We start from the raw sequence: 21,783 nt of genomic DNA on the forward strand, positions 1-21,783 counted from the left end.
TTTTAATAATATGAATGTTTTGTTTGTGCATGTGTAATAGTTATTGTATGGCTGCAGTGGTTATGAATTAGGCTTTTATAAATTAATACAAAAATGAATATTGAGTGAATTTTCATTTATGCTTCAAGATTATTGAAAAAATGTATACTTAAAAAAAAGAAACATGTCTGACTACTTTCCATTGTATTATTAAGTCGCCATAGGGGAACACTCAAAATGAGAACAAATATTCAGTTGTTCCTTTACGGGTAGCAGGGATTACTAATGTTTGAGAAATTGAACTTCTGACCAAACGCTTCTAACCCCATCATCACCCTTCTCCCTCAGAACCCACAGTGAGTGTTCTTCAGGGACCCAATGGACTGGCGACCGGTTTCTCCCAAAGTCCTTATGACCTCCCGCGGAACAGCCACATTCCAAGCCACTACGACATCCTTCCCATGCGCCACAGCCCCACGCACACACCTCCACCTCCAGACAGCCCCCCGAGCTCCCTGCTGTAGAGCCCCCTCCTCCAATGAACGGAGAAGGAAGACTGGCTGCTCCGGGGGTCTCTTTCTATTCAATATCTTTTTCTCTTCTCATCTCTCTTTCTCTCAAACACACATTCAAGTACAGATGCATGAGTAGATTATGTGGGACATTCTCTTTCTGAGGATGGAGCAATCGGAAATGGACCGTACACTAGACTAGACCTGCTGAGATTTGGACTATTCATTATACTTCTCATCTATCACTGACTGTTTGTAACAGGCTGTGTGTAATACATCAGGAAATACAGGTGTAGGAAAATTATCTTTGTTTAAAGGTCTCTGATTGGCTTTCGGGTGCTTCCAGAGATCGCCATACCGGACAGGATGTTGATTCTCAATGATTTGAGCTCCTCACACTGGAACAGATCATCAATGCAACTCAATGAACTTTTAATCTGGAGTTGGTATCGATTTGGAACTGAGAGCCCGGGGTGACCGTGAGGGGGCCTTGCCTACACCCCCTGAGCAATTCAGCATTCAGAAGTGGGGCCTTGGTGACATAGCATGGTTTAAGAGAAATACTTCAGAGTTCAAATGTACAAATACAGATTCATCCTTCCAGTTAAGGGAATATTGATCGAGACTTTATAACACATTCACAACACCGCTTATAAACCTGAACAGAAATATTTATAAACTTTTATGAAGAGAGCCTGGGGTCAACATGAGCTTTGTAATACTGTAATGCTCATTTGTGTAACAACCTGGTGCTTTCTATTGTACAAAGAAATTTATGACTGTTGCTATGAGTTATTTGGGTGTGTATGTCTCATGAACGTGGGATAAAGTTATGTATCGAAGTAACCCTTTTCAGAACTATCAACTGTTTTTAGTTGTTCTTATTTGTATTTTTGCATTTTAAAACATCAGTCGGCGGGCCTTGAAGGGGTTTTATTTTGTGATTATGTATTTATGATGTTTGTTTATTTATTTAGTTAGTGCAAATGATGTTTTTCTCTGTTGTGTAAGTTAGACATTTAAAAAGAGAAAATAGCATGAGCAAATAATGATACCCATCGTGACCAATTATATTTTCACATGATTTTCCTGTTTGTGCACAGTATGAATATATGAACTCAACATTATACGTTAGCATTCATGATAAAGATAAAAAGGATAAGACTCCAGGATCAGACCTCAAACATGTCCTTATAAAAAAAATAGTATAATAGATTTGGAGACGTGATCCATTCCTTGTGTATCAGTAGTGTGTTTTATGAGATTCTGTTGCGTTTATTTCAGCTTTGTTTCGAAGTGGCTGCATTCACTCAGGATAGCAATAACATAGTGACAATCATTCATAAATAAAACAAAATGCATTTCATCAACCCTACCAGCTTTACAGCTCAATGGCTCCCCATTAGCTTTTATAGTTTTTTTCCAAATGTTATGCATTTAATGTTCCAACCATTTAATTGCAGCTTGATGTTTTCTTACACAAAATAAACTTAAGTCTCTTAAGGATTGTACATTATATATAAACACAATATATAACTGCACATTTGGGAGCACCTCTTATGAATAAAGCAAGTCTCTTTGACATTTATATCATGAGGAACCTAAATACAATGTATAATAAGTTACAAGCTTCTGATGAAAGGATAAACAAAACATTGACAAGTTACGTAACCAAAGAACAGCAGGCACAATCTTGAATTAACTACACATTTTATTTGCTCATTTAAATTGGAATTACAGTGGATAGAGTAATAGTATAATTATAACAATATAAAATAAATCACAGTACAGTGCAGACAAAAAAACAAACAAAAAGAAATATGAGGCAATATGTGACTGACAGAAAAGTAATATCCAGGTAATCTAACTAGGACACGCCAGCTATGTGCAGTGCTTGGGCAGGTCAATGTTGTGCCATCTGTACCCTCACATCATTGGCACTGGCCCCTGTTAGCACCAGAGACCCCTGCCACTAAAGAACAGTCATACATTCAGAATCAGGGTCCTAAACGTGGTAAAGCCACAACACTACAGAAACAGACCCTGACGCTTTTCTTATGATGTCAATAAGTACTGATTTACCTCAATGTGCTGCTATATTATAAGATCTAAACCTTATAGGATACAGGAGACTGTAGAACAGTAATATGACTCACATGCACCTATGCAGTAAAGTCGGCCCATTCTGTTCAGTCTTTTTCAATATGACATTACTCAAGTTTGAACACAAGCTAATGCAGTCTTGGAGAAGCCGTCGATTCCACCTGGAATGTGTTGTGATACTATTAAGAATTATCTTAGTTTTACCTGGGGCCGGAGTAATTAAAGTCAAAGAGATCGATAACCAACTTGAAATTGTCTCAAAGTAATTGACTTCAGGGTTGCAGACTAAGATGCTGAGGTCTACAGTATTTTTCCCCTCTGGAGGTCATCTGTGGCGACCGCTTTAAAGCATGCATTATTAGTTCAGTCTTTACTGATAGTTTGTGTCACACTGAATAAATTGTATTAGACAGCCATTAAGCAAAAATGAGCATCACAGCTTGTGGTTGTTTCCTCATTTGCTGGAACAAGGACAAGACTAGATAGAGGTTAAAACACACAATACATTCGTAAACTATCCCACGGTGTCTTAACGTTTAAGAGTCCCGTTGCTTCGCTGCCACGATTACAGGCTAATAAGTGACTACCACAGAATAAATACCAGATTATAAACTGTAGTGCGGCAAGTCAACAAGTGAGATATTTTACATTCAGTGCAAAAAGAGAAAGTATCCAGTCCATTCCCTCTCGTGTGATGTGGTCATCCGCTGTTCACTATTAACTGCTGTTTGGGTTTTCTCTTCTTACTTCCTGCTTACAATCTATGACCTGCAAAAGTACTATGGGGTTGTGGTGATAAGATAAACGTAACGTGTTCATAAATTTAGGGGAAGTGACAAGGCATTACAAAAGTACCTATTCCCTTGTTTCAAATTGAATAGGTTGTGGTAGTGTTATTTTCAATTGTGAAGTACAAGCGAGAGTCATTTCCCATCTAAAGCCGCAGAGACATTTCCACATTATGACATCAATTACAGTTTATTACAAACTGAACTTTGCTGTAAAATTTCAACGACGTCCAACTGAGATAAAGTCACAGGGCTGAGAACACTAAAAGGGTCAGTATTATACTATATTACAGCATAATGACAGCACTGCAGAGCATCATGTGATGAAGGCCTCGCTGCATTGACATCCGAGAGAAAACAGCTTTGTTCTTAAGCACATGCATGAAACCGGAGGCATTGTGGGTACGTTCCGTCGAGAAAGGCACTAAAACCACTATTCTACCTCAATGAGGACACTAGAGATGGCATGGTGTAGCTATGGATTTGTTTGAGGCACCGTGTTCAGGATATTCCCTGTGCCACAAGCTTAAGTCCTCTTCCGCTGGACCTGATGACGTAATGAAGAACGCAATGCAAGAACGCCGCTTTGTGATCCATGCCGAACGCATTAAGTTTTGCAACGTAGCTTTTACATGCAATGTAACTCATACTCGGATACATAAGGTGAAGTCTGTGGTTTTTGGGCCCTAATCACTGTCTAACATCTATCGACAGAGACGTCTCTACATCACAATATTAAATACAGCAATACCTCCAATACTGCACGTTTCTCCCCTCCACCCCAGACGCGACAGCAGAAACAGGGCTGCTACTAAACACATACATGTTTGCGAATGAAATTATATATTAAGACATTTCAGTGACCATCGGGCACAAATAATGATTAAAATTCTGCAATACAAAAGCCTACCATGGCAGGAAGGGGAAAAAAACAAGCATTGTCCAGACTGCAGGTGGTGACCCTTTGAGATTCTAGCTTTGGAACCAGCCTCTGTGCTCAAGCTTAGTTGTGCAGCTGCATCTCAGACCCAAAGCAGTCTTAAAGAGGAGGGGAGAGGGTGTTGCAGGTGGGTGCTTGGGGGTACGGGAAGGGGGGGTTGGGGTAGGGGCGCTTCTAGATGTTCTGGCAGCACTGCATCTTTGGTTTATTCTCAGTGGGCTGCACCTGGATGGACACCACGTTGTTGCTAGGTGACATGTCATTATCTCGACGGTCAGACATCTGCTTTTGGGATACAATCCGGTAGATTTCTGCAGGACAGAGAGAAGGTTTCAATTGTCTGGAGTGTCTTGTATATAATTATTGGTAGAGAGAATGATGTACAAGCTACTATAACAGACTTCGTGTCGCCATAAAAGCCTATAACCATAGAGCAAGAGTCAATACTGGATATTACAGATCAAGTAATTACGACACTGACTGTGTGATGCTGTTAAACGTTTATTTGTCCGCCTGCTCTGTGCATGCCAGGATCCAAACAGAGGATCAAAAGAAAACACAAACTCTCTATTGCAGTCACGTCAGGCTAAAGGAACCTACCCAACCGAGACAGGGCTTCTGATAAGTGATTCATACAGATCAACCTTCAACCACAGGCAATCATTTACAATCTCTCTTTTACCCTTCAGACACACACAGGCCCCTTTCCGAGCGAATTTTAAGTATTCATCAATTCCATCCATTACAAAAAGAAATGTTTATCTTCTTCAACCTTGCACGGCCGATAAGGATCCACTGCATGTGCTGAAACGCCTCCCGCTGTTTTTATGCAAAGCACACTTACCAGTCAGGATGGTCTGAAAAGCGGTCTCTACATTGGTGGAATCCAGAGCTGAGGTCTCCAGAAAAGACAGCCCGTTTTTCTCTGCAAAAATTGGGAATATACATTAACTGTCTGTGTTGAAAAGTGCATTAAGGACTAAAAGCAAATGCCCTTGTAAAACACAGGCTTCATGTTAAGAATCAAAAGTCCACTGCTGTGTGTTAATGTACTTCTAACCTGCAAATGCACGTGCTTCGTCGGTAGGCACGGCTCTAAGGTGACGCAAGTCACTTTTATTGCCCACGAGCATGATGACAATGTTACTGTCTGCGTGGTCTCTCAGCTCCTTAAGCCAGCGTTCCACATTCTCATAGGTGAGGTGCTTGGCGATGTCATACACTAGGAGGGCCCCCACAGCTCCTCTGTAATACCTTTATACCAACATCACAGACAAACAGCAAAAAGAAGAACAAATAGTTTCACAGACTATTTTAACACAGAATTGTTTTGTTCGTTTTTCATGAGTTTCCAAAAACAACTATTCAGAATGTAATCTATCAAAGAGAAAAACTAAAGGAAAGGTTTTATACATAATAACAAGTCTATGGGTATATCCAATATAAAAAATGACATTTAATCAAATACAATTTAACTCCAATTGAGCATTCATCTTACGCTGAAGTGATCGCTCGATAGCGCTCCTGTCCAGCTGTGTCCCAGATCTGAGCCTTCACAGTCTTCCCATCTACCTGGATGCTACGTGTAGCGAACTCCACTCCGATAGTGCTTTTGCTTTCCAGATTGAATTCATTGCGGGTGAAGCGGGATAGCAGGTTACTCTTCCCCACGCCAGAGTCCCCGATGAGGACCACTTTGAAAATAAAACACTTCATGGTTTTATCCCTGACATCAGTTCAACTCCGCAACCTCTTATTTTAAAACAGAAATACTATCTAAAACAGTGGTCTCCAACTTAGTAGCCCGCGTGTACTCTGTAAGGGCTAAACACAGGGCTCAACAATAATGCTCAAGCCAGTTGACAAATCTGTATCTATACCGATCAGCCAAGTGCTACATCGTCATGAACGTTTATTGTTAGCAAGTGTTAAGCTTTAATATATTCAAGTGCACAAATATATGAAAGAAAACTGAATTTGGTTCTGTGAGCCTAAAAATAAGGTATCGCATGTTTAAAGTCTGAAAGTATGTTATCAACAAGTAGCCCTCTAGAGGACTTAAGATATTTTGCTAGCCCTCGCTTACAAAAAGGTTGGCTCTAAAATAATATTAAAGTGACCAAAACACAAACCCCCATTCCAGCCCTGCATGACTTTCTTCCACAGAAAAAAACAAGATGATATTTTAAAGAATGGTGTTAACTGGCCCTCATTCACTTGCATTGGTTTTGTGTCCATACAATAAAAGTGAATGAGGGCCAGAGCTGTTCCCTTACCAGCTTTCAAAGCATCGTTTGTGTTCACTGTTCTGCAGAAGAAAGAACGTCATACATGTTTGAAATGACATAGATGGCGAGTAAACGATGACAGAATGTTCATGTTTGGGTGAACTTTCAAGTTAATACATACTTTCAAATATAGAAACTCTGTTGTTTCTGAACACTACTTATAAACACGGCCCTATCAGCAAAACATGACAGTGAGAAGACATGCTGACACAAGATGCCTAAACTACAAGAGCGGTGGTTTTGTCACCAGACGACAACTGTTAACGTGAGTTAACCCACGCAGGCTCGTTGTTAAAACAATGTGTGGCAAAAAAAATGAATGGAAAAAGTACCTACACATCTTATGCGCTCATGAAGAATAAACACAGGCCTACTTATGGCAGAAACATCAGATATGATTAAACGAAGATTTGATTACATATTGTAAGATAATAACAATAAGCCAAAACGTATAACTACCATTTTAGGCTAATGTTATATAAATGTGTATTCAGTAACGTTACATCTTGGTTGTCGTGTCACTGACATTGCTTTGTTCCTCATGCTGACATCAATGTTGACATGAATACTACCACACGCCGCAAAGCGCTATAGCTAACGATATTTGATCAACCATATTCATCCACAAAGAAAATACAGACTATTATCCAAGACTCTATAATGATTTGGAAACAATGGCCATTTCCGCTTGCTCCACTAAACTATTTCTGCGGCTAACTTCGGCTAGCCACTTCAAGGTGTGGTCCTATCTGCGGTAAACGTGATTCTAAGGTGTTGACCAACAATTATATTGACACTATACATATGTGGCGCCTGGGTCGAATCCGATCAAGACAAAATCTTTCAAATGATTCAATTTCAGTCGAGGATCGGGGGGTTGTTTGTGTGGCTCTGAGCGAGCTAGCCGGTTAGCCGGCCTTTACAGACCGAGTATTAAATCTATAACCGCTCTAACGGTTCCCGACAAAATAACCAAAAAAACACAGCCGCTTTTCGTATACTCCCGAGACAAATGTATTTTATGCCTACCCTTAAATAAGTAGTCATATTCGTCGTCTCTCGTCCCCATGTCGGTTAAAAAAAGCACAAACAATGGAGGAATTTGAAGGAAAAGTGGACCCGATCCGTCCCCGTTCTTTCCGCTGCTGCACTGCAGTGTGTTTGTGATTAGGCAGTAGCCATGCTAACAGATTAGCAAGCAAATGAACCACTAGCGAGTGTCTTCCGAAGTGTTCCGGGTTAGGGCCTTTACAGTATATCATAATAAAAGCGTCTATTTTGTAATTTGTTTTTATTATTTTTAATCAAAATATTTTTGAGGGAGAGATTAACAAGCAATACAATTTTACACGAAAACAAATTTACATTTACGATATGAATGTGTATTTATTAAAATTATAAAGCTAATTTTCAACGTACTTCCGTATCGGTTCCATGGTGTAATGGTTAGCACTCTGGACTCTGAATCCAGCGATCCGAGTTCAAATCTCGGTGGAACCTAGTGCTTTTCATCCTCAAGTAAAGGTTGTTGTTTGTCTTCCAATGGCGATCTCCCAACATTTGTCTTCAAATAGAAACTACTGAATCTGAGGGGTTTCATTAAAATGCCTTTCATCGAATACAAACTACGGAGGTTCTCTCAATTCTTTAAGTTTAATTTTGGATTTCGGAAATTCTCAAAATAAGATTTTAACAACTATTTTCATTAAAATCTTACTTAATTCGGAATTGACGAAGGGATCTATGTATTAAGTGGACCACAAGAGTGCAGTATTGTACCTGCATCGGCACAGAAAAACTACTTGCAATGCGAAAAAATCTAGTAAAAATTCTAAATAAATAATAGCTTGGGAACAATTTTTTCAACACAGTGTCGATGATTATACACCACTAGAAGATAAAGAGTAGTCTAGCTTTTGTTGAAACTAGTAACTTTGTATCAGCACCTATTGTACTTTTGCTCTTGTATGACATATAGCTTATTGCTCCCTGAATTATTTATAAGTCCCTTTGGATAAAAGCGTCTGCTAAATGACTAAATGTAAATGTAAAGCAGATACATAATATTTTGTTACTCGACCTAGCAACCAAAATCTGTATGTTACCTAATCTGTATGTTACCTACTTGTGACTCATATGCATTTCCTGTCAATGCTCTGAGATTCTGTTCTTCCACAGTTGTTGGTATTTTGTGACAACCCCAATCTGGTTATATACAAATAAAGTTAATAATTTAATACATTTTGTATGCTTTAAAGTATTAGTGCCACTTTGATTCACCTTACCAACTTTATGATAACCCGTCCATGCACTAACTATAATGGGACTCTGACTGTAACCAGGTCTCAATTTCTGAAATATACTTGAGGGTCTGTCTATCAAAGTTGCTGACTCATCGTTGGCAACAGTCACCTGATAAATATATTTTGAAGGTTTTCCCCACTACACACTGTATTCTTATCTATCTGCACAACATCCACTGTTGTCAGTATATTTCCACTGCCATAAAACGGTTTGGTTAAAGGTCGTGCTAATGCGATTTATCCTAGTTTATGAGAAGAAGTCAAATTTTTACAAACTTTAAAATACACGAGAGTCAGAAAATGATGACAGATTTTAACTTTAAAATGTCTTGATACTTGTTAATTGATTGTTCTCTCAATTACTGCAAGGCATCCAGGCCCATAGCCAGAAAATACAACCTCAACCATTAAAAAAATGGACTACGTACGATTTAAAAAAGTATTTAATGTCTTTAATAAAACTACAAATCTTGGGTCTTTCTTTGGGATAAGAAAGACTATGTTTGTTTGACACTGCAACATACTTGTAATCAATGCAAAATCGAGGTCATTCCTAAGGGTTCATACAATACATTTTTGTATTTGCTTTCCCTTGCATGCATTTAACCAAACAATTTCTAACTCAATAATAAGTTTCAAGTTTGGCTTTATTTGTGACTCCGGCAAACTGTGCACAGTGAAAGAAAATAACATTCCTAGCTCCACGATGCAATTATAGAGAGGACTTTGGGGCACAAGTTGTAAACAGAATAGACATAAAAAAGTCCAAAAAACGTATTTTAATGCAGTAACGTAAAAATAAAAGAAGCAGTGCATATGTCTTGAAAACAGGAGAGCAATGCATCTCTCAGTGCTTATACTAGACAACACCATCGAGCAATACATCAAGATGACATAACTCTGGTGGGATGAGGAGTACCATCAGGTGGGACGTGTATATTCTTTGTTTACAGCCTAACTAACATGATTGCTAAACAATATTACCCATTATAGCTAAACAAGAGAAGAAGAGATGAGATCCGAGAACCACCTGCGGTTGTGTTGAAATGTTAATAACCTTCAGGCACTAATCAGTTTGTTGATGTGTTCCCCTGGTAAATATATTGAGCTCAGCACGTGTACAGGATTCAGAACCAGACACAGTACCCAATAGATCTCCGTCACAGAAGTGAAATAACAGTGCAGCATTGCATGTTGGGTCAAATTGCAACCTTGACAATGATTACAAGGCAGTCGATGAAGTTTCACATATTTAGCTTTTGCTGAAATGGCCACAAACTACGTCTGAAACCAGAGCTCTGCCATCTGGGTGGCCAGCGTGTTAAACCACAAAGAGATAGGAAAACAACATGAAAGGTTTGTTGATGTCCTGATCTGCATGATGTTTGTTGGTTCACAAAGCCAACTGGGTGGCCAGCCAGCATCTACTTAAACTGCTTCTTTAAATCATTCATCCAAAGCTGAGAAGACTTGTAAGGTGCCTTCTTGATAAACAAACCTGACACAGTTTGAAGGCCTTTACCGATCTCTGAATCCTCTAAAAACACTCACACAGATGAACACATTAACCCCAGAAGACATTTCCTAGGGTTGCATATGCATTTTGCATGTCTAGAAGTGTGGAAAATGACCTTACACTGCCCGATAAGGCGGTCAGTTACGTCTTGTTAACAAGCAGAGAAGTTGTTGCGTTGGCAAGAATTTGAGCTGAAGATAGAAGTCATTCATTCTCATCAAGACAACCTAGAAATGCCACAGAACAGCTGAGTCAGAAGAAACTGATTCAGATGTTGGCAGGCTCCAAATTCTCTGTTCGGTTTACTATTATCAAAACCCTTCTAGACCACGCATGTTGAATCATTTGATGATTTACGTGGGGCGAGGAAGACACAAGAGTAAACATCTTTTAGAGCCTCCCTCTCTAGTTGGCTACTCTTTTTTAAATTGTTACAGTTGCCTTATTGGTTCTTCCTAAAACACAGAGAGAATGATTTAGTTATCTGCATAACTCTACATAAATCGGCAAATAATGACTTTCTTAGTTTTAAACTATCAGGTCAACGATTCCTTTAGATTTAGCTTAATGGTCAGTCATTATGAACTGTTAATATTTTGAAGAATGTTGGCTACCGGCACCCTTTACTTGGATTGGTTTTCTGTCCATGCAATAGAAGAAAAGGCATTAAGGTTTGACTAGAAGGTGAGTGAAGGATAACAGAATTTTCATTTTTGGGTAAAGGTTGCCCAAATAGCTGTGATTCATAGTTTGCATAATTAAAATGACTAGACTTCCGGCGCATGTTGTTTATCACGTACTGTATCTTTAAATTAAACTGCCCAAAACACTTTTCAGCTGAAAATATGTTAATCAAACCCAGCTGTCTTTATATGGGCTATCTGTCGGGACGCCCCCATATTAAATCACCGACAGTCCCCGAAATGTTCAAGTGACGTTGTTTGCTGGCAGTCACGTGACCGTGCGGCAGGTTTTGATAAGTGCGTGCGCGACTCCGGTCGACAGCATCTCTGTCTGAAAGCGTAGAGAAGCTGAGGCGCAGCCCACCGGCGTGCGCGGGTCATTTGGCGATTTCATGACGGAGGAATAATTCATTTATCTGACGGAAAATGGGTAGAGATACACAGGTCCTTCTTCTGTCCCGTGATTCATAATATTTGGCTTTAATCAGAATAAACGGTGCGCGTTTCAATGAGCGTGTCCTCTGCATCGACGTCCTACTACTGAAACAGTGAGTGTCTCATACTCATATCTATTTAATGGTTACGTTTGGGTGTGCGGGCCTTTGTTAATCTTTTATTACAGACGCGGACGGTGAAACGTACTGTTCGTGAAATGATAGATTTGCATTTAATATATCGTTTTACGCTTGACAGGCAAACGCCTTCACGCGTCGATGATAAACTGTGGACTTGTTTTGATTGTGCTCGTGTATTTACGTGCCATGTGATGATCGCCAATGGTTGCAGTCATTGTTATAATGTATTATTATTATGTTATTGTTATTGTTATTATTATGGGCTAAAAAATATTCATATTATTAATCGTGTCACGATTAAATACCATGCTATAATTCCCTGCTATACAGATTCTAATAGCTTTTATTATAAATAATCATCATCATTTATAAACAGCTGTTTACCATCAAAACCATTACAAAATTTCATTTAAATGAAATATACATGGACCCTAACACATTTCCAGTTGTCCAACAGAGACCCACTATGGCTCCCCTTAAAACCAATACAATTTCCATTATACCCATTAGGTGCATTAGAATATCAGTGATGGTTTCTTTTTTCAGCAGGGTGTCTGACCCAGCCCTGTCTGTCATCTTTATATATATTACTCAACTGTTGATTGCTTATTTATCGCACATGTTTGTTTACATGGGAATATCTGCAATGTTTCATCATGCCTGTAAGGGATTCAATGAGATATTTTTGAGAAAAGAAGGCAGATCACTTCTCATGTCTCTCATCGTGTACCCTATTGATTTAACAACGATACTAGATTTGGAGATGAGGAGAAATATAACCTACTGTATAAATGTACTTTGGGAAAGCAAGATGAATTGGTGGGATTTGTCAAATATGTGTAGATTTTTATTCAGATTTATACTTGAATTTTAGAGTTTCATCCATCTTTTTCTGGCCGATTGCATCCATCAGTGCATCCATCAGTGCTCTGCAGTAATTATCTGTGTTTAATTACTGTGGACGATCAGTGCTTGGCCATCTTTAGCAATGCATCTTACCTAGACATGACCGTTCGTGGTGCCATTGCGTTATGTATGTTTATAGTAAATGGGACATGTAAGAAAACGGTCAGTAACTCATGTGTTATTGCGTTTTATAATTGTATTCTATTCCTTTTATATATAGATCATCTGTGTATTAAGTTGCATGTGTTTTGGTCTCTGTGTATTGCTGTTGTTGTTTGTGTGCACTGGATGCTTCTCTCACCAAAACAAATTCCTTGTATGTGTAAACATACTTTGCATTAAAACTCATTCTGATTTTGAGTAGACGTTTTTCGGTTGTCTTCATCTTCTCATCAACACTGTGCTTGTAGAATGCCTTCTTTAGATGGAAATTGTTTTGAAACCTCATTTTAACAAGAATTTGTCAAGTCAGACATGCAGGAAGTTGTTGTCTACTGAGGTTGAATACATGCTTATTTCTTTATTCCACGCTTTATTTTTTTTAAATCCCAGAACTTGTAGTCACAAGGATGCTTTAGAAAAAGACTTAAATTGGAAGTCTGTTTTATACCTCTGACAAGTTTACAGACAAAACATTTCCACATATAAAATAGCCTTCCTACCTCCTCCTATCCAAAGTATGCAGATGTGTGCTTGTTTCTTGCCATGGTGCAGAGGAATCGAATGTCCGCCCCGTCTTAAGCAGGACCAGATGCTTGGCCGAATGTGCTGCATTAGTTCCCCTGAACTTTTTCCTCTTGGCCCCCTTCATGTCCCAGAGCTGTGCAAAATCAGGAGTCTCTGGGTCCATGGAGCCTTAAACACTGTGACACAGCCCATAAGTACAACACAGCTGGATGAGATCACGCTCATTCTTACGGGCAAGCTGTTAAACAGGCTTATCCTCTGACTCCGGCACGCCACAGGTTGGTGAAAAGAGGGCAAGGCTTGTTATCATTTTAACAGACGTAAGCGTGACTCCTACAGCAGTAATGAGATTGAGCTAGGATGGTGCGTTGTTGTGCTGTGGGGGTTTTGTTGTTTGAAAAGACATGAGGAAAAGAGCTTGTGAAGCTGCCCGCTGTGCTGGAGAAGAATGTAAATAATCTTTGTCTTTGTTAGGAGGATTCGTTCAGGATTTCATATAATAAAAACATAAAGATTTTAAATGCTAAAACTCATAGGTCATGGTGTGTCCCCTCTCCCCTGGATCAGATGGTCAGGCTTTAGCGAAGAGCCTGCACACACCTGGTATTCACATCTAAAAGTCTGAATAATTGTTTTGTCTGTGTCATACTTGACTTAAATAACTATAACCGAAGTTAACCTGGGGTCTGTGTTTGGTTAGAATAAATTGTTAGATTATATGTAAAAAATTATTTTATTGTTTTATATTAGATTAAAACAACTGGACAGTTATTGATTCTTTGCAGAGGTCTGGCGGAGTGGCGAAGTTTGGGCAAAGTGATGTTTAAGTTGTTGCTGCTGAAACATCTATATTTGAGATAAAATGCCAGCTACTGTAAGCTTTTACTTTTTTATATTTCTCAACGCATTGTAATACGCAGGGATTTATGTCATTTTTAATTCAGCAACCATCACCAAACCGATTGCCTTGGTAGTGGCATGTAAACAATGACCATTTTAAGTTCGTATCTCTTGAGATGGTTTAAAACAGGTGTAAATGAGGCCATTGAGGACCTTAGTGTGACCATCCACATTACAGGGCCACACGGATGATCCTGCATCATGTATGTAGGCCTACTCACAATCACAGGCATTTCTCGGCTGTTGTTGTGTAATATTAAATAAGGCTTGTCCCGTTCTATGGCATTGTTTTGTGATGTCGTGATTACTGAAAATGTCTTGTCATATAAAATGGAAAAGGGAACCAATCGAAAAATGCTTTTAGTCTAGAATTTCGTAGGTTGTCGGTCAGAGATCAGAAAAGATCATAGAAGTTCCTTATTTCTCACCAGTCTGTGTGATGGCACAGACGGAGAAGGCAATTTTCTTTCACAAGTTCTCCATGCCAGGATTTCCGCTGCGTAGGACCATGCCGCTTTCTGATGAAAGAGCCGTTTCCAACGCGCTTCCGGACATCTCTGACTCTCTGATTGACGTTACCATGTTTCTCAATAAAGCAGCAATTTCCTAGCAATTATTTGAAACGTGTTGTGTCAGTGCGAGAGTGTCCGTATTGCATCTGATAAACATGAAATCCTCTTCAGGCCAGTCCGAGACTCAATGTTCCTGCGTAATATAACAAATGTAGTTTATTCCAGTTTTGTGTGAGATTTTGTTTTTAGTTTTCTTTCTCAACACAGCAGTTGTCATATGCGCCTTTTTATCATTCGTGATTCATTTGTATTAGTTTTATGTACTTTTATTTTGCCCCCTTACATTTTTAAGCCAAATGATTAATATAGGCAGCTTTTCTTCATTGTTGCCATGGTGAGGATGATAATATTTCAGTGCTGATGTTGGAGCGGGTAGAGCCAGCCTAGGCGTATGTCGTGGTCGTTGAAGCAAGAGATTATGTCTATATATAATCCTAAATCTCTCAAGTAGAGAGATCTGTTTGTGTGGTGGACTTTCTGTATCTTTTTAGATTTGTGTGGGTGTGATGGATCTTGGGATGTTTGATTGTTCATGCAAGTAGATTTATCTGTCAGAATCTCTAAAGCTGACTGAAGAAAATGGCAATACCAACCAAGGTTGTGGGTTTGATTCCAAGGGAATCATGCATGGCTGTATAAACTACATAGTCTGAATGTGCTATGTTGCTTGGGATAAAAACTGCAGATATTTATTGGATATTTTGTAATAAAAACGGCGGAAAATAAACAAACTCAGTATGACTAGGTCTCTAGGGTCCCATAGGTTTGATGAGGAGGATTAGGGGTTTAAGACCCGTGTTATTATCCACGTCATTAAATCTACATTTTGTCATAGTTTTTCTGTTTGCTTAACATTGCAACTTCCTTTTTAGTACTGTCACCAAAAGTGTCATCGGTTCCTCAAAAGGAGGTTCTTCACTTCTTCACTTCCATGGTAGTCAGGACAAAGGACTAGTCAGGGGGTCAGTTTCATTTCCTAGGCTCTTAATCCATGTCCCGTGACTCTTCCAGCCATAATGTCACTTTAAAGCACAGATAAGCCATTTGACATACCAGAGACGTCAAAAAAGAGGTGTCATGCATGCACAAGTGTGTAAAGGGGCGTCAGTGGTAGTCCTTCTTTAAGATGTTATGACCAAAAATATTTTTAAAAACTGGTGGTGATAAAAAACTGAAATCAGATGGTGATTTCTATGTAAACTTGTTCTAAGGAAAATAGATAGATATTTTGATTGAAATTTAGACTTTCACCTACAATAATTGTGAAGATAATTATGAGCCAACTGATAGATTATCTCGAACACAAGAATAGCATCCACCATTAAACCCGGTGCGAACTCGGAGGATGTTATCCTTGTACATGTCAACCTGTGTGTTGTAGATGCCCCAGGCTTGTTCTGGAAGGGGTAGAGAGTTGCTGACTCTTCCAATACTCGGGAGGCATTATAGTGACAGATTAGTTTTATTGAAGCAAGCGAGAGGAATTCCCTCTGTCATCTTGGCTCTTTTGAAGTAGATTTTCATTCCTGCAGTTAGTTTGCAGATAAGCACTAGAGATGGCAGTATGACTCATATTTTAAAGGCTGATAGCAAATATACTTTCATCCCGATCTAAATGGGTAATTGCTTCTGTATGTCCAGTTTAGAAGTGCGCAGAGCTTGCTACGTCAAGTTGTGTTCTGCGTCTGTAGGAGTGGATGTGTCATCCGTCTATGCACATGTGAGACTGAACATAACCGGAGTAAAAAAACATCATGGTATTTCCTTGAACTTGCGCAGCATATTTTGCTTCGTTTAAAAAAAAATCTCTCCCAGTTTTCTGTTTGAGAATATTTTGTAAGGCTTTTTGTATTTGTGCACCTGGCTCAAGTTTCTTATTATAATTTAGACTGTGCTGTCTTCTCTTCCCCTCCCTCCATTACCAGCACTTATACGGGTCCTCCCCTCTATGGGGATGATAGAAGATGGAGGAGAAAAGTCTACGCGTAGCAGACTACTTTGTGGTGGCAGGACTCACCAACTCTTCTAAACCCCTGGATGATGATGTTCACCCTGAGGATGGGAGTCACAGGATCTCGGCTCAGCTTAAAGCTCCCATCACCGATGTGGCAGTAGTTATGCGCTCTATGGGGGAGGAGGTACCTCGAGGATATACCTGTGTTGAATGTACCCCCTCTGGGCTGCCTGCAGAACTGAATGGAGGGAGTCTTATGGGGCCGCAAATCTTTCTCTGCTATAGGAGGGGCAGAGACAAACCGGCGCTTACAGACCTAGGGTACAGACCTCTGAAACTTAAATCTGTGTTAATGGTTGCAGTATATAATAAAGAACAAAGCAATATGTGTCTTAGAGAACATAGATGATTATAGAGAATAGAATGTGTTATTGTGTTTTGGATCATGTGCAGAAAATTCAATATTCTGTCTTTTTTTCACTTTACTTAGTGTCCTCTACGAGTGGAAGGAGAAATTGAAGCCAGATTGTAACATTATACAGACCACACCCTCTGGCCGTCCAGCTAATATCAGTGGCTCCTCCTCTCAAAGGATCTACATCACATACCGGCGTGCATCCGAGAATCACTCTCATTCCACGCTGGCTGTCACAGACATCTGTGTCATCATCCCCGGCAAGGGAGAGACGCCGCCACATGCCTTCTGCAAAGTGGAAAAGAATCTCAACAGTAGCATGGTGAGCGTGTCAATCCTTTTACCCTGCTGATACCACAAGCTTAGACTAGCAAGGCTTGACTGGTTTATGCTTGTTTGTTGATCTAGATCGGGGACCAGTCCAACAATACTGCTTACAAGCAAAACCTAAAGGGGTAGTTGACCTAAAAATGAAAACGTTAGTAACCAAACAACATCGGTCCTCATTGACTTCTATTAAATGGACATTTCTTCAAATATCATCTTTTGTGTTCCATAGAAAAGACATATACAGAGTTTGAATAACACGAGGGTGAATAAAATATGTTTGACCTATTTTTATCTTTTCACCAAAGCTGGTCAACCAGAAAACTTTTCAGGCAGATTCTCTAAGGAAATCTTGCTTGATAAGCTTGTCAGGAAATTTTGTTGATGTACAAACACACCAGTCCAGAATCCAAAACAACATGCAATATGCCGGTGACCAACAAAGCTAGCGTTTTTTTAATTTGCCTATGCGATTACAGCAACAATAAGATGTTTGTCAAATCTCTGTATATTACTTTAGTATTCCTATTTTAAATAACAATTGTTTTTGTTTACAGTGGGGGTCCTCTGTGTACTTGTGCTACAAAAAGTCTTTGGCCAAAACCAATACCCTGGAATTCAAAGCAGGTATTGTGTCTCTGTCTTGAGCATCCTTCTAGTTTCGTTTTATTGTGCGGTTTGTAAAGAAGAGCTGGACAGGACGGCACGAGTCACTAAAACGGCCATCTGGGCAAGAGTCTTTGTTACAGTAGGATAGTGCTGTGGAAGAGTGAAATCTAATATTCCCATGTAGCTAAAACAAAATGATGTCATGGTTAAGCTTGTAATTGATGTTCTCATCGTATACTCGCTGTATGCATTAACACCCTGATCCATTATTTGTTGCCTGTGATTTACATGTCACGTGAAGGACTCAGCCATGTAATTCATTACAAAAGAAGCTTTACAATGATTGACGGAGCTTTACAATCTAATTGGGGGTTTTAATTATGTGTGTAGGTCTGCTGTCTCGATACCCCGAAGAGGACTACGATTCTTTTCCTTTGCCTGAATCCGTACCCCTGTTTTGTCTGCCAATGGGGGCGTCCATCGAGTGCTGGCCCTCTCACACCAAATATTCCCTCCCCATCTTTTCAACATTCGTTCTCACCGGCGCCTCTGGAGAGAAGGTACAGACACACACAAGCGCACACAAATACACATGCACTTTGCCTCGTGAGGGTCCGCTTCTCACTGCAGTGCCATCTTTGAAAGCATTCTTTCGAAAAATTAGACAGCAGAGGCTGAATTTCCTTCTGGTATGGAAATGCGCAGAGAATTTAAAACAGCTGGAAATTGGTGCATGCGGAATATTGAAACACAAGTGAATAGCGTGACTCAACAAAAGAACATTGGGAATAAGATGAACATGTGTAATGGGCCTGTCTAATAATGTAGATGAAGCTCTGTCGGGGTCAGTGCGGGTACTGAATGTCAAATACATTACTGTGCTCTGCTCACTCCACTCGCAAGGCTCCAGGCCATTTGTGATGCAGTATCATTTATTTATTAAGGTGCGTGACTTCACAGAAAACCTCGCTAAGCTGAGGTCTGAGTTTTGATTTGATCTTCTCTAACAGAAAGGAAAAATAAATCTGCAGTTTCTCGTTCTCGCTTGACGGATATGCGAAAAGCACTTTTGAAACCGATATTCAGGGTGGTGCATTTTAAGTGGACTAAAATAGCTGCTGTGTACACTCCTTTTTGCACTCCAAAACATAAACGTATTGCTATCCCCGCAGGTGGTTTATGGGTATGTTTTGTGCTGACAGGTTTATGGAGCTGCCATCCAATTTTATGAGCCCTACCCAGAGGAACATTTGACTGACAAGCAGCGATCTCAGCTGGGCCTTCTGGGTAAAGGGCTCAGGTCTGATGGATCGGTGACCGTCCACACCAACAAAAGCATCTGCCTTCTTTCTCACTGGCCCTTCTTCGATGCTTTCAGTAACTTCCTCACCTTCCTCTACAGATACTCCATCTCGGGTCCGCACACTTTGCCCATTGAGAAGTGAGTGCTGGTTTATCTTTGAATATGTTTATAAAACAGATACGATGCTTTTTGTGGTTTTTGCCACCTCTGAACTATGATTTGTTCCCTGTGTCTTTTTACATCTGTTTAATCTGTTTTTCTCTTTTTTACCCGTCAGGCATATTTCTCATTTCATGCACAAGGTACCTTTCCCGTCCTCTCAAAGGCCACGGATCCTGGTGCAGGTGAGTTACTGTGAAATACAGATGACATTATTTGGCCGAATATGTGCCAGCCCTGGTGTTTATGGGTGTTTATTTTTCACAGCTGTCCCCACACGATAGCCTGATGCTGAGCCAGCCCATTTCCTCTCCTCTCCCTCTGAGGTAAGTCATACAGAAGAAACTTTGACCACATCAGGTAAATCCTGAGGGTTGACAGTGATACCTCAATAGGACCTGCTACAGTGTTATACAGTATAGTGTATATCTAACACCGTATAGGTCTATATTAAATCTGTTTTGAGTATTGCCTGTATATATGCCATCACTTCGGCTCATGCAATGTTTATGTGCATGTTATTTACATGATTGTTTTCCCGGTCCGCAGTGGTGGAAGACTCTCTACGCTGCTGTTAAACCTCGGACCTAAGAATGCAGTAACACTGCTGGTGTTGGCTGTCACAGAACACAAAATCTTAGTGCACTCCCTACGCCCGGCCGTTCTGACCAGCGTTACAGAAGCCCTAGTGTCGGTAAGTGGAAGGAGCTGGTGTTGATCTGTCCTCTTTCAACACTTTAAGGAGTCTATACCTGTTTTTGTTAAAGGTTTAAAACACCATTGAAAGTGAGTGTCCTGAACGGATTTATTTTTCGATTGGGATGGGCTGACTAAGCATTATTCCTTACTTATTGCACAGCTTTAGAAAATGGAAAAAACTGTACTTTTTAAATGATTAAATACTGTGTTGTCAAAAGTAATACTTTTTCATTGTTTAGATATTTGCAAATCCAGTGACAATCGTAAAGGGTGACTAATAATAAGGATTTATGGCAAAAAATGTAAATCAGGAAATATGGAGACCGCTCAATGCTGTGATTGGCCAATCAGAATACACTATTTTAGCCTTTTACTTTCACCGCTGCAGTATTTTATAGTGTTTTGTTTTTTCCTGTACTATACCAACAGATGATCTTTCCTTTCCACTGGCCGTGCCCGTACATTCCTCTCTGCCCGCTGGCCCTTGCAGATGTGCTCAGTGCTCCGTGCCCTTTCATCGTGGGGGTGGACTCGCGCTACTTTGACCTCTATGAGCCACCGACCGACATTAGCTGCGTGGACCTAGACACTAACACTATAACCCAGTGAGTTCTGACCTCTACGTAGTTCTCTGCATGAGAGCCCCCCCTGACCCGTGACTTAAGCAAAAATATTTGTACCTCTTTTTGTTGATAAAATAAAAGTAATGGTTTTTTTTTCGGTGTGAAATGTTGAGTAAGCTAGAGCTAATTGGTGAAATTCAGAGAAATTTTTTATCTTCATCTACACCCATATGGTTTATAGATCAGGGTAGAGATATACGACCAGTCAGGAATGTTGTTGTGAAGATTGGATAACCAGAACCACCATATGCTCAACACATGGTGCTTTTTTGTTTATCTCAAAGTATGTACCTAAACGTTTGCAGTGTAAGCTCTAAACAGTATAGCGCCATTAAAAAGCTCCATTAAAACTCCAAAGTAGCTCTTGGTTCTATTGTTCACAAGCTCTATCCCATTCGCTGTTTACTCTGTGTCTCTAACGATATACATGTGTGGCATATTTCAGCAAAGAAGAGCGCAGAGCCCTGACCTGGAAGATCCTGCCAAGAAAAGCCTGTAAACATTTGATCAACACCCTCAGCAATCTCTACCAGCAACTGGATGAAGGTTAGTTGGGGAGGGTCAACGTGGTGTCAACAGAGAAATTATTTCTCATTTTCTGTTAGCTGGGCAAGATTAGTTTACTTCCGTGAACAAGAAATAGCATCTTGATGGCCTGGAGTCTGACAGTTTCATTTGTGTTACCTAACAATGTTTTATGAATGCTTGACCGAGTAAGAGCTAAGGTCAGTCAACCTTGAGATGTGAAGAGATTTAGAGATCGACCAATTTGCTGGATCGAGGCAGCCCGATGCACAAAATGTTTCTTTTGTGCGTGTCTGTGCACCAATACTTGGGAACTGATTCATGTTTCACTCTGAATTAGACTTGACCCCTGACCCAGCGCTTTCTCAATTCTTCAAAATCTCATGGACGGAATGTACGAACCTCAAAGTATCTCTT

The 21,783-nt window shown here is 40.0% G+C and overlaps 3 protein-coding genes across 4 annotated transcripts in view; 2 read left to right on the forward strand and 1 right to left on the reverse strand.

Annotated features, from left to right (window-relative positions):
• Window positions 1-1,865, forward strand: part of megf11 (multiple EGF-like-domains 11) — a 93,044-nt gene extending 91,179 nt beyond the window's left edge. Inside the window, exon 25 of the mRNA XM_079465583.1 lies at window positions 328-1,865. Coding sequence (XP_079321709.1) covers window positions 328-503 — 176 coding nt within the window. The 3' untranslated portion in view covers window positions 504-1,865. The remainder of the gene's footprint in view (window positions 1-327) is intronic.
• rab11a (RAB11a, member RAS oncogene family) lies at window positions 1,540-7,846 on the reverse strand. 2 transcript variants are annotated; one of them, XR_013787200.1, is made up of 6 exons: window positions 7,640-7,810; window positions 5,821-6,016; window positions 5,383-5,576; window positions 5,167-5,247; window positions 4,293-4,633; window positions 1,730-4,193 (listed from the first exon to the last, which is right to left on the reverse strand). XR_013787200.1 is itself a non-coding variant. In XM_079465584.1 (5 exons), exons 1-5 carry the CDS (start codon window positions 7,677-7,679, stop codon window positions 4,497-4,499), a joined length of 648 nt encoding a protein of 215 aa, XP_079321710.1. In that variant the 5' UTR covers window positions 7,680-7,846; the 3' UTR covers window positions 1,540-4,496. The 2 variants fall into 2 exon arrangements, 1 of the variants encoding a protein (XP_079321710.1); XM_079465584.1 differs by having other exon boundaries at window positions 1,540-4,633; window positions 7,640-7,846.
• A 3,665-nt stretch (window positions 7,847-11,511) lies between these two features.
• The window catches only part of dennd4a (DENN/MADD domain containing 4A), a 30,893-nt gene continuing 20,621 nt past the window's right edge, over window positions 11,512-21,783 (forward strand). Inside the window, exons 1-11 of the mRNA XM_079465585.1 lie at window positions 11,512-11,660; window positions 16,678-17,027; window positions 17,197-17,443; window positions 18,006-18,075; window positions 18,448-18,617; window positions 19,260-19,498; window positions 19,638-19,704; window positions 19,787-19,845; window positions 20,069-20,213; window positions 20,648-20,823; window positions 21,287-21,387. Of these exons, the coding sequence (XP_079321711.1) occupies window positions 16,717-17,027; window positions 17,197-17,443; window positions 18,006-18,075; window positions 18,448-18,617; window positions 19,260-19,498; window positions 19,638-19,704; window positions 19,787-19,845; window positions 20,069-20,213; window positions 20,648-20,823; window positions 21,287-21,387 (1,585 nt within the window). The 5' untranslated portion in view covers window positions 11,512-11,660; window positions 16,678-16,716. The remainder of the gene's footprint in view (window positions 11,661-16,677; window positions 17,028-17,196; window positions 17,444-18,005; window positions 18,076-18,447; window positions 18,618-19,259; window positions 19,499-19,637; window positions 19,705-19,786; window positions 19,846-20,068; window positions 20,214-20,647; window positions 20,824-21,286; window positions 21,388-21,783) is intronic.

Source organism: Barbatula barbatula, assembly GCF_947034865.1.
Source record: "Barbatula barbatula genome assembly, chromosome: 10".
Taxonomy (NCBI): domain Eukaryota; kingdom Metazoa; phylum Chordata; class Actinopteri; order Cypriniformes; family Nemacheilidae; genus Barbatula; species Barbatula barbatula.